The 24,096-nt window shown below is 35.4% G+C and overlaps 1 protein-coding gene across 1 annotated transcript; it reads right to left on the reverse strand.

Moving 5' to 3' along the window:
- Nucleotides 1-10,630: 10,630 nt before the first annotated feature.
- On the reverse strand, nucleotides 10,631-22,547 carry LOC142098345 (uncharacterized). Its single transcript, XM_075181122.1, has 4 exons — nucleotides 22,232-22,547; nucleotides 20,213-20,336; nucleotides 16,652-16,725; nucleotides 10,631-11,420 (listed from the first exon to the last, which is right to left on the reverse strand). The coding sequence occupies exons 1-4, from the start codon at nucleotides 22,545-22,547 to the stop codon at nucleotides 10,876-10,878; spliced, it is 1,059 nt and encodes a 352-aa protein (XP_075037223.1). The 3' UTR covers nucleotides 10,631-10,875.
- Between the last annotated feature and the right edge of the window lie 1,549 nt (nucleotides 22,548-24,096).

Raw genomic sequence — 24,096 nt, forward strand, 5'->3', positions numbered from 1 at the left:
TTAAATAAAATCTTCTCTTCAGGGGACATAAATACTTTCAGATTTTCAGCATCAGTGACAGTGTCAGCAATTCAGTAACTCAATTACACAATCTCAGGTCTTCAGCATTCATGGCTGAATGTCAGCATTATATAAGCACAGAATTAGGGCATTGGATAAAATAAAATTGATATAGGTAACTCAGTTTTACAGTGGTATTATATATCTATCAAATTACATTCAGAGCATGTGTTCATCATCACAAACCCCCCTCCCCCCAATTCTTAGCTGGTGGTTCCCTATGTGTGCCCTCGGACTGCCACTTTATGCATTCTCATACCTACATATCCACACCCTGAGCTGACCAGGCACATCTGATCAACGTGACAATTGTGTATTATATTAAAAGTTGAAGCATGAATGATCTCAATCTATATGGTTCAGATAGCGTGTTAGATAACAGTGACCTGGGCTACGTGTTGAAGAAGGGAGTGGCAAGAAGATGGTAGATAGTACAGTGCCAGTGGCACAGTTAATCACGAATCCACTGAGTAAATATATAGCACAATCTGTGCAGATGAAAGATCATAAACTCAAGAAGTAGCCTCAGGCTAAGGAGTCACTGCTGGAGCCAGCTACATTGGTCATCTCAGACATGAAAAAATGAGCAAACCCCTAGCTCAGTTGGGCTAGTCAATCACTTTGTCAGCAACCCACTGTGCAATAGTAATCATTCAGAGGTTTACTCACACTCAAGGATGATGGAAGGTCTGTGGGAACCAAGGGTCCCCTTGGGTACTTAATACCGGACACCGGACCTCTATATACAGTCATGGCCAAAAGTTTTGTGAATGACACAAGTATTGGTTTTGGCAAAGTGCTTCAGTGTTTTAAACCTTTTTGTCAGATGTTGCTATGGTATACTGAAGTAAAATTACAAGCATTTCATATGTGTCAAAGACTTTTATTGACAATTACATTAAATTTATGCAAAGAGTCAATATTTGCAGTGTTGACCCTCTGCAATTCACCCTGGCATGCTGTCAATCAACATCTGGGCCACATACTGACTGATGACCGCCCATTCTTGCCTAATTAATGCTTGGAGTTTATCAGAATTTGTCCATGCAAGGAAACATGTGCAGTTATCATTGCTTTATACAAAAAGGGCAAATAAAACCCCATGGTTAACAGAAGAAGAACAATGATTTCAAGCACCTTCCTCCTTTTTAAGCTTCTAGTCTGTTATTCTAACTCAATCAGCATGTCAATGTGATCTCCAGCCTTGTCCTTGTCAACACTCTCACCTGTATTAATGAGAGAATCACCAACCTGATGTCAGCTGATACTTTTGTGGCAAAGCTGAAATGCAGTGAAAATGTTGTTTATGGGATAGAAATGTCATGGCATAGAGGGACTTTGAAATTAATTGCAATTCATCTGATCACTTTTCATGGCATTCTGAAGTATATGCAAATTGCCATAATAAAAACTGAGGCAGCAGACTTTGTTAAAAATAATATTTGTGTCATTCTCAAATCATTTGACCATGACTGTACACTGGAACTACACTGGATGCAGCACAACAAATGTTGGCACTGTAAACTCTCTGGACACTGGATCTTTACTGGACACTGCAAATGCCTCTTAATACAGAATCACTGCTGGACACTGGATACTCTCTAGACACTGAGTACCCTTGGAACACTGGATCTTTACTGGACACAGCAAATCCTCTGGATACAGAATCACTAATGGATAATGGATATCCTCTGCACACTGTGTACCTGCTAGATACAGGATCGCTGCTGGACAATGGATACTCTCTAGAGTCTGGGTAATCGCTGGATGCAAGGTCACTGCTGGACACTGGATACTCTCTGCATGCTTGGTAAACCCTGGATACAGGATCATTGCTGGACATAAAGGGGTAAAGGAATGTCACTGTAATACAAAGTCACTGACTTAACAGTGACTTTGTATATGTATATGCATTCTAAGTGGTTTAGGTACGAATTCCCGACTCTGAAATCAACGACTACCAAATAAACTACATGAAAATGTCTACAAGTAAATTATTGTGACAGTTACATAGTTGGAGCAATGTAAAACAGACGCAAGGTATGCCTCCACATAATATACCGGCACACAAGAAATGTCTACAAATTTCAAATAACAATAGCATAAATAACTACAATAGTGGTGAACGACAGTACTAAATGTCTACACAAGAAATGCCTACTGAGAAACATTACCTACAAATATTAAAATCACTACAAAAAATATCCGGCAATAAGTATTATCTACACTACATAAATGCCTACCAAAATAAAAATGACTCAGAAATATTAATTATAAATCTGAAAGAACTACTAAATAAATTCCTACATACAATATTACCGACACTGCATTAATGTCTACACAAAAACTCACTACTGAAATACAAACTCTACACATTTTATTTGTACACATACCCAAATTGATAATCTATTACTAAAAATAAAAAGCCAATTTACTCCCACTAGAAATAGATGTATGAAAATGGCAATAGTGAAATCGATATCATTAATAGTTATATCATTCCATATGTACCAGATTACTACATTATATATTTGCTTTATCAAACCTTAAACTCTCTGTATCTTTTGTAACATATTTAGTTTATTGTTGACAATTAAAGATGTTAGGGCCATAATAGTTGTAACATAACTTTGAACTTAGATGAACGTAAATACTTTTTCCAACCATGATTGTTATTACTGTATGTTTTCATGTATTCTCTAGCCGTGTTTGTTAAAACCCTTTTCTGTCATACTCACAAAGCATTACGCCAGTTACTATGTCTTTAAGAGCAATATTACATTCATAAATGGCATTTAATTAGACCTTAATCTTTTGTTCTTGGAGGAACCGTTATAGTAAGCAATTGTTTTCTTTAACTGCTTCGGTTTATGATGTATAATTGTCAATCTTTACATTAATTCAGATGTAAATTAAAGCAAATTGATGTATACCTTGTAATTTATATTTTTTAAACAAAAAATAAAATTATTTTTTATTATTAAATTTTCAACCATTCTTAAAAAGAAAATTCTCTATAACCATATTGTGCAATACCATGATATACATGTTATTCTTATTCTTTCTTATTTTTATGTTAACATTTTGTCACTGTTTTACACACAACCAATTATTATTTAAAACATTAATTTTATCACGTAAACAGTGCACAGACACATTCTTTTGTATATGTATTAATTTATTGTTAATTTATTACTATTCTCATTATTAAAAAAAACGCTAGGTTTAATGCTGTTAATGTACAATTCATGCATCAAATCCATTGATTGGGCAGATAAATCTGTTCTTCTTAATTCTTCATTTACACTGTATTTTTGAAAAACAAAAAGGAAAATTGTATAGAAAATATTAACAATATTCCTAGAAACACTTTAAATGTAGATCTCCTGTTTAAAATACTACAATCACTGTAACAGCTCTCATTTTTAATCATAACTAGCAAAATATAAATGTTATATCATTACCATAACCCTTAAAAGATAAGTACTTATATTTGATTAGGAATCACTTCCAATATATACCAGTTATATTCATGGATAGTAGGGATGGACCCCATGTTATATATATAGATGGAAGGCCCTATGTCATCACTCCACGATATGCCAGTTATATTCATGGATAGTAGTGATGGAGCCAGTGTTATATATATAGATGGAAGGCCCTATGTCATCACTCCACGATATACCAGTTATATTCATGGATAGTAGTGATGGACCCCATGTTATATATAGATGGAAGACTCTATGCCATCACTTCCACTATATACCAGTTATATTCATGGATAGCAGTGATGGACCCCATGTTATATATAGATGGAAGACTCTATGCCATCACTTCCACTATATACCAGTTATATTCATGGATAGTAGTGATGGACCCCATGTTATATTTATAGATGGAAGTCCCTATGTCATCACTCCACGATATGCCAGTTATATTCATGGATAGTAGTGATGGAGCCAGTGTTATATATATAGATGGAAGGCCCTATGTCATCACTCCACGATATACCAGTTATATTCATGGATAGTAGTGATGGACCCCGTGTTATATATAGATGGAAGACTCTATGCCATCACTTCCACTATATATCAGTTATATTCATGGATAGTAGTGATGGACCCCATGTTATATATATAGATGGAAGGCCCTATGTCATCACTTCCAATATATACCAGTTATATTCATGGATAGTAGGGATGGACCCCATGTTATATATATAGATGGAAGGCCCTATGTCATCACTCCACGATATACCAGTTATATTCATGGATAGTAGTGATGGACCCCGTGTTATATATAGATGGAAGACTCTATGCCATCACTTCCACTATATATCAGTTATATTCATGGATAGTAGTGATGGACCCTGTGTCATATATATATATATATATAGATGGAAGGCCCTATGTCATCACTCCACGATATGCCAGTTATATTCATGGATAGCAGTGATGGACCCCATGTTATATATAGATGGAAGACTCTATGCCATCACTTCCACTATATATCAGTTATATTCATGGATAGTAGTGATGGACCCTGTGTCATATATATATATATATATAGATGGAAGGCCCTATGTCATCACTCCACGATATGCCAGTTATATTCATGGATACTAGTGATGGAGCCAGTGTTATATATATAGATGGAAGACCCTATGTCATCACTCCACAATATGCCAGTTATATCCATAGATAGTAGTGATGGAGCCAGTGATATATATATATATATATATATATATATATATATATATATATATATAGATGAAAGGCCCTATGTCATCACTTAATGATATGCCAGTTATATTCATGGATAGTAGTGATGGACTCCGTGTTATATATATAGATGGAAGGCCCTATGTCATCACTCCATAATATGGCAGTTATATTCATAGATAGCAGTGATGGAGCCAGTGTTATATATATAGATGGAAGCCCTATGTCATCAGTCCATGATATGCTAGTTATATTCATAGATAGTAGTGATGGAGGCAGTGTTATATATATAGATGGAAGGCAGTATGCCATCACTCCACTATATACCAGTTATATTCATAGATAGTGGTGATGGACCCCATGTTATATATAGATGGAAGACTCTATGCCATCACTTCCACTATATACCAGTTATAGTCATTGATAGTAGTGATGGACCCCATGTTATATATATAGATGGAAGTCCCTATGCCATCACTTCCACTATATACCAGTTATATTCATGGATAGTAGTGATGAACCCTATGTCATATATATATATATATGGAAGACCCTATGTCATCACTCCACGATATGCCAGTTATATTCATGGATAGTAGTGATGGAGCCAGTGTTATATATATAGATGGAAGCCCTATGTCATCACTACATGATATGCCAGTGATATTCATGGATAGCAGTGATGGACCCTGTGTAATATATATAGATGGAAGGCCCTATGTCATCACTCCACAATATGCCAGTTATATCCATAGATAGTAGTGATGGAGCCAGTGATATATATATATATATATATATATATATATATATATATATATATATATACATATATATAAATATATATATATATATATATATATATATATATATATATATATATATAGATGGAAGACCCTATGTCATCACTCCACGATATGACAGTTATATTAATGGATAGTAGTGATGGACCCCGTGTTATATATATAGATGGAGGCCCTATGTCATCACTCCATAATATGCCAGTTATATTCATAGATAGTAGTGATGGACCCTGTGTTATATATATAGATGGAAGCCCTATGTCACCACTCCACGATATGCCAGTTATATTCATGGATAGTAGTGATGGACCCTGTGTTATATATATAGATGGAAGGCCCTATGTCATCACTCCACAATATGCCAGTTATATTCATGGATAGTAGTGATGGATTCCGTGTTATATATATAGATGGAAGGCCCTATGTCATCACTCCATGATATGGCAGTTATATACATGGATAGTAGTGATGGATTCCGTGTTATATATATAGATGGAAGGCCCTATGCCATCACTCCACCATATGCCAGTTATATTCATGGATTGTAGTGATGGATTCCGTGTTATATATATAGATGGAAGGCCCTATGCCATCACTCCACCATATGCCAGTTATATTCATGGATTGTAGTGATGCAGCCAGTGTTATATATATAGATGGAAGGTCCTATGTCATCACACCACGATATGGCAGTTATATACATGGATAGCAGTGATGGACCCTTTGTTATATATGTATATATATATATATATATATATATATATAAATGGAAGGCCCTATGTCATCACTCCATGATATGCCAGTTATATTCATGGATAGTAGTGATGGACCCCATGTTATATATATATAGATGGAAGGCCCTATGTCATCATACCACGATATACCAGTTATATTCATGGATAGTAGGGATGCAGCCCGTGTTATATATATAGATGGAAGGCCCTATGTCATCATACCACGATATACCAGTTATATTCATGGATAGTAGGGATGCAGCCCGTGTTATATATATATAGATGGAAGGCCCTATGTCATCATACCACGATATACCAGTTATATTCATGGATAGTAGGGATGCAGCCCGTGTTATATATATATGGAAGGCCCTATGTCATCATACCACGATATACCAGTTATATTCATGGATAGCAGTGATGGACGCCATTTTGTCTTTGTATTAGTTTTCTGTATGGAATAGACATTATAATAACTATGTTATTCTTCTTTATTGTACATTGGATCCTACAAGAAATACTCCTTATCTTCATTCAATCTAATATCTGTTAAATACAGTGTTACTTTATCCAAAAAAATATTATATTTTCATAGGCAAAATCTAATATGTATACTCACCCTGGTTGTCATCCATAATAATTTTATGTTCATATTCTTCTCCACTTGTATTGATTAATCATTTAATATAATCTTAAAAACATTTGCTTCTTTGCTGCGTATTTTGTTCCCTAAAGCCAAAATATTAAAATACACAATTTAGTTTAAAATTAAGGAAAGTAAATTGGTCATTAAATACTTTGCATACAAGGTATTTTATAGATCCTTTCGATTGTTGAAATGTTCATATGCCTGAGGTAATTCACTCTCCTCTTCTAAGCATACAATATGTCCTTTATTTCCTATGTAGAAAAAGGTCACAGTTAATATAAAACTAGCATTAAAAAGTGGTTTGTAACATGTGGTAGCGCAATGCTCAGACATTGCTCTAAGTGCAGATTTACGGGCAATTCTCGGGAGGGAAGCCTGACATCCAGACTTGTTTGAAGACCACCTTGGGCACATGATTTCCTACAGGAAAAACACAATTTTAAGCAAAAATAATCACTGATCATTTTGGTCGCGCAGCGGTCAACATTGCACATGATCAGACATTGCTCTGCACCTACCGGCTAATTTTGGATCACAAAGTTTTTCTTCCATCTCTTTTGAATTAACGTAGAACACTTTTATAAATGGAAGGTGATCATTCCTAAATATGTCATGAAGTCCACTGTTTCCCTCTGGCTAATGCATGCTTGTAATGGAGTTTCCTGTGTTTTTTACTCCCATCATGGTGGTGCTGTAAGTCACCTTCTGTATTTGGGCTTTGGTGGTGTTTTGTTCTTTAATGAAGTAGGTTATGTACACAACTAACTTATTCTCATCCAATATGCTGTTCCACCACCCGAGCCAACCTTCCAAGTTAATATTTGTTCGCTGCATGCCCAAACTGTTATTTTCATGCACCAACTACATTCTGGAGGGAAACAACGGTGCTGTTCTTGTAGATTGGCTGCGAGTTCTTTTGCGACGTCTACCAAGAATATTATTTTTCTCAAAATATTTCACGACCGATTCGACATTTTTGGGTAAATGTCTTTTAAGACATTTACCCCAAAATCACTATACACATACTAAAAGTTAATTAAAAAATGGAGACAAGACAAGAAGCCTGTAAGAGGCCAGATATGGGTGAGACTGTCAAACAAAGAAATTAAATAAAAAAATGGAGCAAAGAAGAGATATATACGTCTGATCCCCAGTGAAATTACCTGATGTGGTGCTTTTCCACAGGCCTGTAAGTTGTTCTCTCTTGGTGGCTGGCACAGTAACAACATTATACCTAGAAAGTGGCATAAAAGGACTGTGAGCAAATGCATTTTTTCAGCAGGAAAAGAGGCCAGACAGGGGTGACACTGTCAAAGAAAGAAATTAAAGAAAAAAAAAAATGGAGCAAAAGAGAGATATATGTCTGGTCCCCAGTGAAATTTCCTGATGTGGGGCTGTTCCACAGGTTTGTAGGCTGTTCTCTCTTCAATGATGAGGGGGTTCTTCTGTGGAAGTTGTCTGGTGTTCACTTTCAGTTTCAACTGTTTGCGTTGCTGTTTCTGGGGTTGGTACCTGAGCATGTTGGCAATGTGTCGTAGCACTCTCTTGGACATTTCTTCGCATCATGTCTTTTACTATAAGTTGCACACTTGTGGAAACTGAAATGCTTTCTGCTGCCGCCTGTTGCTGTGTGATCCACATTTCATTCAAATTTGCCCACATTTGATGCTATTACATTTGGAGATTCTCGAGTGCTGTAGAATGTTTCACTTGACGCATTCCCTGCTTCAAAAGTATTTGGGCAAAGAAATTCTGATTTGCCAAAATTTGTACTTAGATCCAAAAAGAAGGGAGAAAAAAATGACCAAAATAGCACTCCAGGTATAAGTGGGTAATTGCATTAATACATTAAATGTTATTATTATACATTAAAAATAACTTATGAGATTATACAACCGAAATAATAGAGTGAATTATTAAAATAAAGTGTTAAAAAAATAGAGTTTAAAAATGAATGACCCTATGGTGGAGCCAATCTCACGTATATGATGCCTCAAAAAAAGACCTACTGATAATGGGTCCCTTGTAAACATGTAAGCAGCATCAATATTATATATCAAAGTCAGGAGTTGTATAAACAAGTGAGAAGCTGCTATTCGATAGTCTATATATAACAGATAGGATACTAATAGAATTTTAAGTATCCTATTATACAAATAGTAACAATGTTTCACTTGCCACTAAACCCCAGATATATAAATATTATGGTTCTGTTATATATATACGGACTACAGGTGGTTACAGTGGGTAGTATATTTCCTCATTAAAGTAATCCACTAAAATATACTCCTCCACAATAAGGTGTATCTGGATGTGAAGCAGAGAAGGTGTGTAGATGCCTTTATGTATTAAAACATTCCTATTCAAGTAATCTTGAATGATGTATATTTAAATTTGTGGCATATCGTTATCGCATGCTCTCATATTTTAGCCTGCTCACATTAATGAGCCAATGCTGTGGTGTGATGGTATAGGGTCCTTACATAATATGTACTTAAGTCAATAGTATATCAAAATCTTTTGCTCTCAAATTGTTATTGCCTGTTAGTATTCATAGGCACAGATTTTTTTCATGGAGCTCTTTGAAAGAAGTACTGAAGGAACGCTCTTCTTTAAGCCCTTTCTATCTAAATAGCGCTGGAGTATATATACTGTCCCTTTGTATACTTATTTCAAAGAGCTCCATGAAAAAATCTGTGCCCCTGAATACTAACAGGCAATAACAATTTGATATACTATTGACTTAAGTACATATTATGTAAGGACCCTATACCATCACACCACAGCATTGGCTCATTAATGTGAGCAGAAAGAATATGAAGGTGCCCATTAGGGATCTGGAGAATAAAGCACTATAAACAAGGAACTTCTACAATCATAGAAGAGAAGCCTAGGTATTCATATTCTCCTCTCAGAAAGTTTCCAGCATGCACTCCCGGCTGTTTTTGATGATCCACTGGACAGAAATCACAATATATGCTCACCATGGGAGAAAATTCTGAGCTATCTGTCTAGTAGAACAGCCGGGATTACTTGCTGGAAATTTTCTGAGAGAAGAATATGAATGCCCAAACTTCTCTTTTATGATTATATAACACCTAACTCCTGAGTGAACAACATACTGACAGACCCCAGACGGGGAGCCATTTGTGGCTATTATTGATTTTATATGTTTTTATGAATTGTTTTAAATGTGAGTGTAATAAAAAACCTTTAAGTTATGAAGATTAATATTACCACAAAGTATTACGCTAGTGTCTTTTCTCATTCTTTTCCAGAGTATTTTCCAGAAACATAAGAAATAGTTTAAAGCAAAAGGAGTACAATCAAGTGAACATCATTCTGCATACTTGGCTATTTTGCCACCATGTGAGTGTAATCACAAAAGGGTCTTGGTGTTTGTGGTTTCCTAGAACTATTATTTTTCTCTTGGTGTTTCTGTTTTCAGTCAAACAATATCCACTGTTATGGGTTTTTTTTTGTTTCCTTTATTTTTCCTCCCTTTTCTTTACATATAGCCTACATAATAATGATTAGAAAAGATACAAGAATCCAATGATTTTTTTGGACAATTTTGTTTTGTTTATTTTAATATTTTATCTCCATATTAGGATTATTTTATATACCATTATTCTGTGATATGACATACCCTGTTTGGTACTTTATAGGCTGTGCCGCAATTCATACATTGCTTTTTGTACTGGAGAAAAAATTCCAATGTGAAAACAGATTACATAAAATATGTTGGACACTCAGTGTAGAGGAAATCAATTAACTCTGTTGCTTCATTATTTCTACATTTAGATATAAGGAGATACTTTGTGAAAGATTGAATTGGTTTCTGACATATTCTTCCTTAACTGCTAATGGTGTAATGGTGGCTTAATTTGCGCAAGTTTTTTTTATTACATTTAGCGCTTAAATATATCCCATATTTTCTTTGTTTTATTTGGTTTACTTGGTTTTGAAATGTGGACATGTACTTCTGCCTGCTGTCTAGCTTGGTCAGCTGCTTTCATCCTATTAAATTCTTCCCTTTGTTTTTCTAATTCTTGATCACGTAATCTTTTTTCCTTCATTGCCTTCACCTCTGATTCCTGTCCTGCCTGTTGTAGCTTCCTTTCCAATAAAGCTTTCTCCATTGCTTTCTGCCTTTCTAGATTTTCTCCCTGTTTAGCTATTTCACTTTCATGTACATAATTCATTATAAATTGTCTCCTGTCCTTCATCTCTCTCACTGGATCCCGTGGTAGATCTACTCGGAACTGAACATCTTTAATGACTTCATGTAAGAACTTTAGGACTTCCTCGTGTCTTCCTCTTGTTTTAAAGTTATCTTGCAAAGTGTAATTTTCTAAAGAAAAGATCCTTTCAACACCCATGTTCCTGAATGTGGCCTCTGTATCGGTCAGACTCCCGGTTGTCTTGCAGGTGAGTACAACAATAGGATACACTCCTGAAATGAAAACATACATGTATTAAGTTTATGGCACTTATGTTACATGAGATAGATAACAATTATTCTAATATTCATGGGCAGCTTAGGGACACAGTGGTTAGCATGGGATCAATTCCAAGTGGGGAAGTATCTGTGTGGCGTTTGTATGTTCTCCATGTATTTTCATGGGTTTCCCATGGGTTCTCCAATTTCCACTCACTTTTCAAAAACACAAAATGAATTCTACTTTGTGTATGTGGCAGACAACTTAGTATGTAATCTTCAATGGATCAAGGATGGATGTGAATGATTAAATATTCTATATTTAAAGCTTGTGAGCAGGGCCTATTTACCTCCCTGTATTACCCAGTATTGCCTTATTATTGTGTTTGTTCCAATTTGTAAAGCACAATAGAATTTGCTGGTGCTGTACAAAAAAATGCATTTGATGATGTTGATGAATGATTAAATATTTTATGTAATATTTAATATAGTGGCACTATATAAATAAACAAAAATATGTGTGACATGCTGTTAGCCCCCTAATATCTTTAGTGTGTTTAGCGTTATTCAGGGACAATTTTCAGTATCATTATGGAAGCTGTGACCCATTAAGTTACATGTATACTACCTCTGAAAAGCCTATTAATAAAAGATCTCCATGCAGAATAGGCAGGACTGTGTTGAAGAGAATGCAGACATCTCACTGGATCCAAATAGGTTTCAACACTCTCTTACTTTACTTAGTCTCATTACTTTTCCTTTGTGGTCTCAAGGAATGGGAAGTCATCATAAATACTGAATAAAGAGTAGCTTCTTAGTAGGGGAATTGTTTCCCATAGTTCATCGTGTTTGCAAATAGAGTTAAATTCTACTCAACTTGTAAGAGGAGTAAGCTCATTTTGAGTTTGAATATCAAATTCCTATTTTTAATAACTATCATAAGGTGTTTTGACCTGATATCAGTGTTTATAAGAAAAAAAACAGAGTCTGCCACTGGACGATGCTTGATCATCAAAATATGACTACGATAAAATAATCAAGATTTACACAAATAATCCTATAACACCTGTGCTTTATACCCTATCTAAGTTACATAAGGACATAAAGAATCAACCCAGGGGTCACCCCATAGTTGCTGGGGTAGGCAGTTTATGTGAGCTCATTGGTAATTTTGTTGATTCTAGTTGACACTAATATGTACAAACTTTAAGCTCTTGTTTGAAAGAAACCAAGGATGTTTCAGCCATATTTCCTGTGGAACCCAATACACTTCACAATGGACTCCTGCTGTGAATTATTTTGTTTAGCAATGATAATCCAGATGTTTTATAGAGCATTGTGTTATGTTATCAAACTTTTAGGCTTTATATTAACACATAATTGTTATTAATAAATGTTATTATTCACATATAACTGGAACTTATACGGGCACTAATATGTACCAGCCTATTCCAGTTTACCCATGGGCATGTGGAAGAGGTAAGTGGTGTTCTCTGAGACTAATATTGAGTATACATCACATCACACTTTGATTAATATATATTGCTTATATATTCATCTTATGGAAGGGACCAAGAGCAAACTGTGAGGTCTTTTTGGAACAACTTAATCAGTATAATGTACATGTAAAGTTAACATATATCATATATCATGTACCATTCCCTTTCTAGACCTTCTTATTCATGCCTCAGGTATAGGAGGTATTTCCAGCAATCTTTATCATAAAACCACACCAACAAATAGTTTAGTACATCACAGTAGTGCTAATCTTAGAGCACTCATAAGAAGTATTCCTGGAGGACATTTCCTTTTGATTAAATTAATTGTTTCTCATCAGGGTACCAGGCCTAGATGTAGCTCCTTTGCCCATTGAGCCTAGCTGGTCCACATTAGGCAGCCTTTTGTGATAGCTAAGTTTGGAATCACGTGGGCAACAGAACTGGAAGGATACAAATATAGCTTAATTTTATATATATGTATATACATATAAAATCACACAGGCATAATATTAATTGCTGGTGAGCAGGTAACATAATCCAGGTGATTCATCTCACAGATAATTTATTCCAGTCTATAATGATGTGGACTTGTTACTGCTCCTTAAATTCTTGGTCTAGGCCAGATCATTGTTGTCCACCTGGGAACAAATATGCATCTTTGAGCGATGGACTACTATGAACATGTGTCTAATCTTGAGCATTCCTGTTCAGTCCTATGCTCTTTGGACTCTGCTTTCTTGTGCTTTTTACTTCTTGCTATATCTGCATTTACGTGAGTTATAACCTGCAGCTACGTCAGCCTGTATTCCTGCTATCCTTCTTTGACTAATGACTAATGATAGAGATGGGATATGCATTTTAACATTTCTGTGTTCACTATAAATTAATATGTGCCTGAGCACAGTATTTGTAACATTTCCCACATATTATATAAAAAAATTTGAAATCATTGTAAATCACCCCTCTAAAGAAATGAAAGAAAATAAATTATGGTCCAAACTCAGTCGTGATAAAAACAGCAATTTCCTTACAAATGTGATTTATAGCAACATCTATTGATTTAAAACACATGATTTCTCCAGCAATGTTTTAAAAATTGTTAAGTTATTCCCATTAATTTCTAAGTTTCATTAATATCAATGAAGTTTCCAGCATTTAGATAAATAAATGGGCAGCGTGCCCCTCCCCAAAACCTCATCCACTCCCAGCTACATACAACCTGGCTAGTTTTCACTAAAACAGGGAGACTACAATTGGGGTGTCACCTTGCTATAGTGAAAGCCAACCCCAGGCTAGAAAGCCCACAGTCTGTGCCTCTATGGGTGGCTGCAAAAAACAAAGTGCCCCTCCCTCCCAGAGACTTCCATCCATGAACTGCCCATGACACTTCTTAACTCTCCTGAGATGTGGGAATTGTAGTAATAAACCATTTTGGAACATTGGGAGTGGTAGCTTTTTTACCCCAGTAGTCCCAGAATAGTGGAAACGGGGTATCTTGTCCATTATACCAAAATAAAGTTTAATTGAATTAAATTCTCCCAAAACCCACTTTTACCACTTTATTAAATCTAAAATGAAATACTTGTTCTTAACTTGTTATAATCTGAATAAAATATAAAATTGTCTATTTCTTCTTTCGTTCACGAACTCCATGTTTTAGTGGAAGAAAGTTCAGGCTCTCTACGACAGGGGGTGGTTGAAGATTTGGGAAGAACATGCTGTACAATTGTTAATTATTTTTTATCTGAGCTTTTCAGATCCATTTCAATGTTTACATTAATTTCAGTGGGCTTTCTACACGTATCGCGCATACACAAATGCATGAAATCACATTGAGATGAATGGACAATTGTAGTCAATGGGCAAAGTTCTGTACATGCTTGAAGGACTTTCTTTCCTCTAGTTTTCTGCACTAAAGCAATTTTGAGTGTCTTAAACCATTGAATTTTTTTTTGTTATTTTCACAGCGATTTATTAAAGCACTCAATAATAGGGGGAATCAATTAGAGAAAAATGTGCGAAATGTGTCTAAGGAATGGCCACGGAGACACTCCACATGTATATTTTTAGTCAAATGTCCGCAAATTTTTGCTTGCACCTCATAGAGGTGCGAGCAAAAATCAGCATATATTTCTACCCCCAAAGACTTGATTGCAGTGCTTTGTAATGTATGGTGATATTTTTTGTAGGTACCCTATGAAATCCTTCAGATGGGAACAATTACAAATAAGTTTGATGAGTAGCACTCTCTATCTTGGACAATCACAGAGAATGGCAGAGAATGGCTAAGAACTAATTCTCATTTTTCATTTAAGTATTGTTTAATGTATTTCTATTGATACATATATAGTACATTTAATAAATGTTATAAATGTGCAGCTAGTATCTTATATCAATTAAAAGTACAGACAAAAAGGTATAATTTATTTAGTACATTCTAGTACATTTATTTAGTACATTCTAGTACATTAGTACATTCTACAAAATGACAGCTAGAATCTGATTGGTTGTTATAGGCAACATTTCAACTTTTTCAAACCTGCAGTTTAGTAAATATTAGAGATACTCAGGCTTGGTTCCCCGAGAACCGAACATACCCGAACTTAGCAGATCCGAATACCTGTCGCGCTTTTTCGGATTTGAAAACGAGGCAAAACTTCATTGTTATGTCGTTGGATCTCGGATCTCACAAGTTTTGGATTCCTTTTTAAGATCCACCATAAAGGTGGGTGGGAGGGAGGGCGGACCCAAGGACAATTCCATGGAGGGAGAGCGGACCCAAGGACAATTCCATCTTGCAACATTTTTTTTTCTGCCACTGCTGTCTGCCAAAGTGCCCTAGATGTGGTAGGAACTGCCATGTGTTTGAGTCTTTGCTCTGTCGCTTGCCATTCAGCCAGGTCGCTGCAGTGCATTTGTCCGAAAGTGTATGAAAATAATATTGTGACCTGTGAGGTGGTCAAAATTGCTTGCAAATGACTTGAAATTAGTGTTATTGAGGTTAATAATAATGTAGGGGGAAAAAAAGCAAAATTATGTGACTTTAGAAAAAAACAGGAATCCAAAACCAAAACTAAAACACGCAAGGGCAGTTTTGTCAAAACCAAAGCCAAAACCAAAACACGAAGCTAACCCAGATCAAAAACCAAAACCAGTTCACGGGGGTCAGTGAGCATCTCTAGTAAATATACCCCTAGGTCTGCTTTCCCTCTACTAGACAGGACACTGCACGATACGTCCAATACATATGTGGAATATAAAGTCATAAAAACGCACCAAAAAAAACCTATTCAACGTCACTTGTTAATAATATAGTGTAATGACAAAACATAAAAAATGTAAAAATGCTTTTTTCCTCTTGGTAAAATACATTTATTAGGATGTTATGAATGTCTACGGTACATAAAATACATTATTACATTTGCTCCTGGTTGCAAAACCTATCATGCATACAAGATTATACATTAAATACAGAACATGCAGATCACACAGAATATAGCGTACGCACATAACATGCAGAACATACAAAGCTATTGGCATAATAAATGCACAAGATAGATATAAATCTAGTTTGATGTTTAATGGTTCATTTGCCAACATGGAGACAGGAAGGAATATTTTCACCTGGGTCAGTTGAGTTTTCTGGAGGATAAAAGGTTGAACTTGATGGATAAATATATTTTTCCACTTAAATATGTCTATCATTATGTGTTTATATTCCTGTAAAATTAGACAATAGACATTTACCTGTCTGCTTCATGGCCGTTGTTATCACACTCTTTATGTCATTTATTTCCTGAGGTGCAATTGATCTCTTCACACTTAATAGGAGCAATGAGAAGCAATTATTTTACATTGTGCTATAAACCATTTGATAATTTGATTACACAAAATAAACTGAAGCTGTTTAGTAGTTAACAAAATGAATTACATTGTCGGAGCATATATGGTAATCTATGGATAATAAATATTATGACCAATAACTTATTTTTGGAACTGTATTTGGCTCTCCATTTGTTATCAAAATATAATTTTTTTATATTTCAGATACAATTTATTTTTGCTATTTATTCCACTACAAAATCATGTGCTCTTTTTGATAGTAGTCATTAATATTGTGAGTGATACTGTTTTTGTCACACCTAATTTGCCTAACTTTTCAAAAAGATATATTTGAGGGATATGGGAATAAATATCTGATTAAGAGCATAGAAGAGAAGTTGAACAATAGCAATTATCATCATCATCATGACCATTTATTTATATAGCGCCACTAATTACGCAGCGCTGTATAGAGAACTCACTCACATCAGTCACTGCCCCATTGGGGCTTACAGTCTAAATTCCCTACCACACAGACAGACACACAGACTAGGGTCAATTGCTGTCACTCACACAATACAGACATGGTATGTCATCACATCCTGTGGTTAGCTGCAGATTCAGCACTATCATGTAGTGAGATTGCTGTCACTCACACAATACAGACATGTTATGCCATCACATCCTGTGGTTAGCTGCAGATTCAGCACTATCATGTAGTGAGATTGCTGTCACTCACACAATACAGACATGGTATGCCATCACATCCTGTGGTTAGCTGCAGATTCAGCACTATCATGGAGTGAGATTGCTGTCACTAACAAAATGGTGGATCTCCTAATTCACAGATTTGTGTGTTCACTGGAATACACACATGCAGTAGTATTAAATTTTCTTAGTTTACCTTTATCATAGTTTAGGGCCTCAGTGTCTCAGAAATAGACAGTAGATCAACTTCATAAAAAAATAAAAAGAAAAGAGTAGAACTACAAAATAACAATATATTTAAAATACTTTTAGTTGGTATAGAAGTCTCTTTTAGTTTTGTTTTCAGTGAGCAATGTTTGCCATTACATTCCCTTACAAGACCTAAGCTGATTTTTAACAACAATTCAAGGATACATAAAGTGAACAAGACTTTACTGGGAAATATTTTATTAGTAAACTGCACAGTAGTGTAAACCAAGTGCACATAGAGAGCTAGAACAAAGCAGCAAGAGGTATATACATACAATGAGAATAGGTACCCACATTAAAAGTAAAATAAATACTAGTTTGTAATATAATAAAGTATATCAGATGTATTCATTAATAAAGTAAAATTTCATATAATGAGGTGCTCTTGACACTGTAATGCAGGCTTAAATGTTTTGATCAAAATATGAACAAATACCTAATGTTTTCATTTTGCTAGACACACAGATATGCAGTCTATTTTATTTACATATAGGGTATTTATTTTGCCATGCAGCTATCTATAATATAGGATTAACCGAGCGTGGACTTATTTGTTCTCTGGTTTTATAACTTACTTTTGAGTCTAAAGGGTGAGATGTAGAAGATCTGCCTCAAATCTGAAGTTATTATTAGGGTCTAATGGTTTAAACTCTTGTTTAATACAATGTCTACAAATATACTTTCTGCGCATAATGACATACAAGAAAATTTCTATTTATAGACCGTTCAAGTCTATAAGAAGATAAAAAGCATTAGGACCACAGGTTGATAGAAAGGATAGTTCTGTCTTTAGAACTTTGATTTCAGAGACATTAAGGGTGAGTTTTTAAAAAAATAAATATACCATTTCCTAAATATAAAATTATTTCTCTGTTTTTTAGTAGATCACTGGTGTTTTTTTTATACTCATTGGTGTAGCTAGCCAAAAATATCTTATATCTAACATTTTCAATCTGTCTGTTGGTGTTTTGATTCCCTTTATAAAAAAGAAGGGAGTTTGGAAAAAGAGTTGATTAAATGCATATTCAGAGATTTTAGTATTTAAGAAAGTTTTTTTGTAAATTGCATTAACATTGTGTTGATGTTGATACTTGTTATATACAAATCCATTCTGGTTTCTTATATGGATCGTATTTTTCATACATGTATCATTGTTATTATTATTCTTATTAGGATCTCTATCATTAGACCTTCCTTTTAGAGGTGGTTTAGGTGTTCAATATACAAACTTTATTATGTCAACCTTTGACTTGGCAATTAAAGTAATCCTTTTTATTTCTTTTAACCATTCTCTCTTTGGTTTCAATATCCTCAGAGGCAGGCTGGTCTGATGGGCAGGGGGCCTCTGCCCCAATGGGCCGTTCCCATCGTGACTGGATCACTGGGCCACCTGAATTTTTCCCCCCTTTAAAATCTTCCTAATAGGCTGCTGAGTTAAGTCTTGCCCCCCCACACTAAAATTTGCCAGCCAGACCCTAATTATCCACATTACATTTTTTTAAAGAATCCATATTTTCCGTTTTCTGTATATTTGCATATCTAAAGAAAGCATCTTTTCAGATTCTATTGAAATTTCATTTTCAAACATAATATAGCAATCAGTCTAATTTGTGCCATCCATTCATACATGTGTTGGTAACTTGACCAAAATTCAGATTGCTTGAAAGTTGAAGTCCATGTAAAATTATTCTACTTTTATTATAAATGTTCCACTAGACTTTTGCTATTATTATTATTATTAATTTTTATTTATAGGGCGCCACTAAGTGTCCGTAGCGCCGTACAGGGACAAACAACTACAATACAAGGTGGGACAGCATGGTACAGTAAACAATAAGCACAGTAACTCAGTAAGCTCAAAGCACAGTTAGAGAGAGGGGGAGGGAAGACCAGCAAGCGCTGGAGCCCAAGAGGAAGGGCACGGATGATGGGGAGACCCCCAGAGGTGTGGGGGGAAAGGTAGCTGGAGAGCAGAGTTAGAAGTGAAGGAAACAGGAGGAGAGATGGCCCTGCTCAACAGCATTTTTTAGCCTCATTAAGTTTATACTCACTAAAAAATTTGGCACAATGCTCTGATATTTTTGATCTAAGAACAGGTGCTCTAAATGATATATCGGATAAATAACCCGTGATTCTGTTTTAAAATAAAGTAAAACAGTGAAATTATAGTGAAATATGTCCTTGCAATAAAGTGACAACAATGCAATATAATGCATATTAATAATATAAAATAATATAGAAGTAAGCAATAGTGTAGCAACCAGAAAAGGGACAGAAGACAGAATCCTTTTCATAGGAACCTTTGGATAATGTTTTTATCAATTGGAAGCAGTGATAGTGGAGAATCAATGTAAGTTTCAGCATTAAAATCCAAATAATTGTACACAGGAGATATGGAAGTATGATATAAACCTACTCAGTCATGGAGAGAACCTTTGTACATACGTTGGACTGTACAACCCTAATAAATGTGCTGGAAACTGTATTTTACTTACTATAGACAGGGACACAACATAATATTCCACCTACCTGTGCACAAACACAGGGACAATGAAATCAGATGTTTTTATTTCTTTCTCCGCCTTCACAATTCTATCCACAAGGGAAAATCCTTTGCTCCATTCTACCATTTTACCCAGAGGAAGCAAATTACCTAAAATACACAGAAAAAGTAATTTGTTAAGCCAAGAAAATTCAGAGCAAATGTCATTCCCATCTTCTATGGGACATATAGAGTTGGATATAAGCATGTCTTGTAAGTACAAATTGCACATTTTCCAACTGTGCGTGCACATCTCAGTCTGCTTTCTGAGACATATCTTTCCCTTGCCCCTCTCTATGCTTAGAGAGCCACAAAGCGGGATATAGTGGGTTGTCAGGGTAGCCACAGTACAGCAAAAGCATACTAATGCTTTTATGTACTAATTAGAGTATGCATGATGATGATGATTATGTCCATCAGCCAACAGGACCATAACTAGGCCAGTGCAGGTGGTGCCATCGCCCAGGCCGCAAGCCCAATGGGGAGCAGCGGGCTGCCCTCTACTTGGCTCCTCCAGAGTCCAATAAATTAAAAAAAAAAAAATTATGCTTACCAACCTTGTTGTGCTCAGGACCTGAAATCCTCCTCCCTGCTCACTCCTCTCTGTTCCGTTCTCACTGACTGTTGGGTGTGACGTTATCACGTCCCTAAACTGTCAGTGAGGAGTGTTGCAGAGAGGAGCCACAAGACAGCAGAATACAGCTTTGTAAAAGTTAGCATGCGAATCGCGCATCGGCGTTTGCCTCGCTATGCTTCATTATAATAGATCCTTTTATTTCTAATCCTAGATGTCAGTTTCAAGCGTCACTACACCTGGTATATCTAGGACGTGAACCGCTCAGAGTAGCAAACTTATCTCTAATTTTCATTATAGCATTGGCTACTCAAGGGATAGCAGAAATTCAGCAGTGATAGCATTATAGTACTTCATTAGGAAGGGGACATGCCCTCTACTTAGTTCATTTTCTCTGCTGAGGCTGGTATTTGTATAGATAATTCTGAACCTGGTGCAGTGCATATACAAAGGGTTTTTTTTCTCTTGCACCTAGTGGATTCCAGATACAATATTGATTCATCTGTTAAGTCAATAATAGCTATTGTTATATTAAATAGGACATCTAAGGACACTATACAATATTTATTGAAAGACTAACAATTTCATTTCATTATCAGGATCTTATAACAATTTACTATTGTGATTACTAATTCACTACTAAAATATATTTATCATAGCGAGGCAGGGCAGCGGCAGCTGCCAATTTTAATCACTTATTTTCACTATTATTCCTGTAGACTGTTTTTAAACATTTTGCTACTGGTGGCACATTGGCAATTTAGGGAACATTTTAAAATGATCTAATAAAGTATTTCATTTTAAAATATTACTCTATCACTGAAAGATTGCCCCTAGTTATATTCCATGCTTTTTCTTTCTTTCTCGTTGCCAATTTCTATAAGCTATATGTGGTAGGGGAGCACCACCCAAGATTAGTAATTTTTGAAATTCAATAATATAATTATATACTACATATAATATAAAGGGTGAGTGATTGCCTGGTGCTGTGTATACTTTCCCTTCTTACAACAATTATTATGCTGCCAAATATGATTTCAGTTCTGATAACTCTAAAATTAGATTATGGGCATGATTCATTAAGGAAAGTAAGGCAATGTTTTCTCCTGGACAAAACCATGTTACAATGCAAGGGGTGCAAATTAGTTTTTTTTATTTTGCACATAAATTAAATACTGTCTTTTTTCATGTAGCACACAAATACTTGATAGTTTATTTGTACATTGAAATTTAAAGTTGATCTCGAGCATACCCTACCTTAACTATAAATTTGCCATCACATTTTAAATTTACATCGCTCTCCAATGTAACATGGTTTTGCCAAGGTGCAAAGTTGCTCATTTTCTTGCTGTACTTTCCTTAATGAATCAGGCCCTATGTGTTTATATCCTTAAAATCAGTCACAGAACAATGAAATTATTTTGTTTCTTACCGAGCTGAGCAAAGATTTCTCCAGTCTCATAGGAGTCTAGTGCTTTATATCCACGATTATCAACCAGAGTGATGTTTCCAGTGAGCTTGTATGGTATTCTCTCTGTTGTGTGACCTTCATCAACATCAGCTGCATTTGCCCAGTTCTTGTATTCTCCATCCTCCCAGACGTACTTACAGGTGTTGATGAATGAGGACTTACCATTACCTAAGAGTCCAAAGAGCTGGATGAGAATTCTGTTAAACCCCTGATTACCTCTCTTACATTTATCAAAACTGAAATTACTAATGATACGTTTATATTCATCTATATCCATGTCTGCCTGTCTGATCCTGTCTTCTCCGTGACTACAAGCAAAAGTGAAAATGTAATTACTTTCCTGAAGTTACTATATAGGTTTATAATAAAACAGAACTTCCTGCTTGGTAACAGTGATAACACAGCTACACACATTTTCTTTACATGTTTCTCTAATACTTGTACGTGCAAGTCCAAAGATTACAGATACTGAATATAGAATAGTCAGTGAATGAAAAGGTTATAGATAGTGTTGTTTGATCTACTTTTAATTTAAATCCAACATTTAATTTAAACAAAGTTCTTAACTTAAAGGATGAATAGAGAGCAGCAAAAATTTGTTACTACTCTAGCAATCCTAAGACTCAATTACATAAACACTCCCAGGGCTTCAGCATATAAGGCTGAATGTCAGCAATCATGAGACTCAACTGCACAAACAATCTCAGGGTTTCAGTCCATGGCTGAATGTCACCACCACAGATGCTATCTCTCAGACCCTTAGGCTGGCAGATAGGCTTAGGGTACACACTACACAAATTTTCTCCCAGTGTAATATCTATGACCATTTTACCAATGACTAATCAACATGTCGTGCACACTATTGAAGTTTTACAAAATTTACCTTCAGATCTGTGCTCTTCATCTGTCATAACCATCGGCTGAAAAGATCATGACTCAGTAAACGCTATGGAGATCCTGATCATGTGTGCATACACACTGCAGATTTGGAGCGACATTGTTCCATCAATGAAAGAGATTTTTAATCCACTTTAAAAATCACATGAAATGATATGATGTGCTTTGGAACGATAATCATTCATATTTGCAGTATACACTCTAATGCAATATTGGGCCAAACAGTCCTTTATGGGGTGATTGGCCTAAAAATCATCTAAAAACCTTGATGTGTGTACCCAGCCTTACTGAGTGACACAATCTATAAAAGTCTTCTTTAATCTAAACATGGCTATACTATAGAGTTTGGTTGACCTTTCTGGTCACTTTCAGCAATGTTATTGAGCATAGATGACAATATGGTCAGCTGGTGGTTGCATCTGCATATATATATGTGTTTATTAGCCAATCACAATTCTTGTTATCTATTCATGTGACTTTTGCCCCATTTAATTAGATCATCATCATCGACAACATTTATTTATATAGCACCAGCAAATTCCATAGCACTTTACAATTGGGGACAAGTACATTACTAAGAACACTGGGTAAAACAGACAAGATGTAATAGGGCCCTACTCGCAAGCTTACAATCTATAGGTGAATGGGAGGATAAATATACATGCTGCATATTGGTCCAGCCAGATTGCAAAGGTAAAAAGTGATTTGAATGCTATGGGATCCAGTCACACACCAATGTTGGTCTACGGTCTATTAAGTTCATTTTATCGCTTACTAATGAACATTATCCAAAGTGAATATTGTGGTTCCAATGCACAAAGATAATTAATTGCAAAATTTAGCAGAATTTACAGCAAACCTTTACTACGCATAAAAGATATTACAATAAAGCAGGAAAGTATAAAAATATTGAATACGTTACATTTTTT

This window comes from Mixophyes fleayi, chromosome 7 (genome assembly GCF_038048845.1).
Source record: "Mixophyes fleayi isolate aMixFle1 chromosome 7, aMixFle1.hap1, whole genome shotgun sequence".
Lineage (NCBI taxonomy): Eukaryota > Metazoa > Chordata > Amphibia > Anura > Limnodynastidae > Mixophyes > Mixophyes fleayi.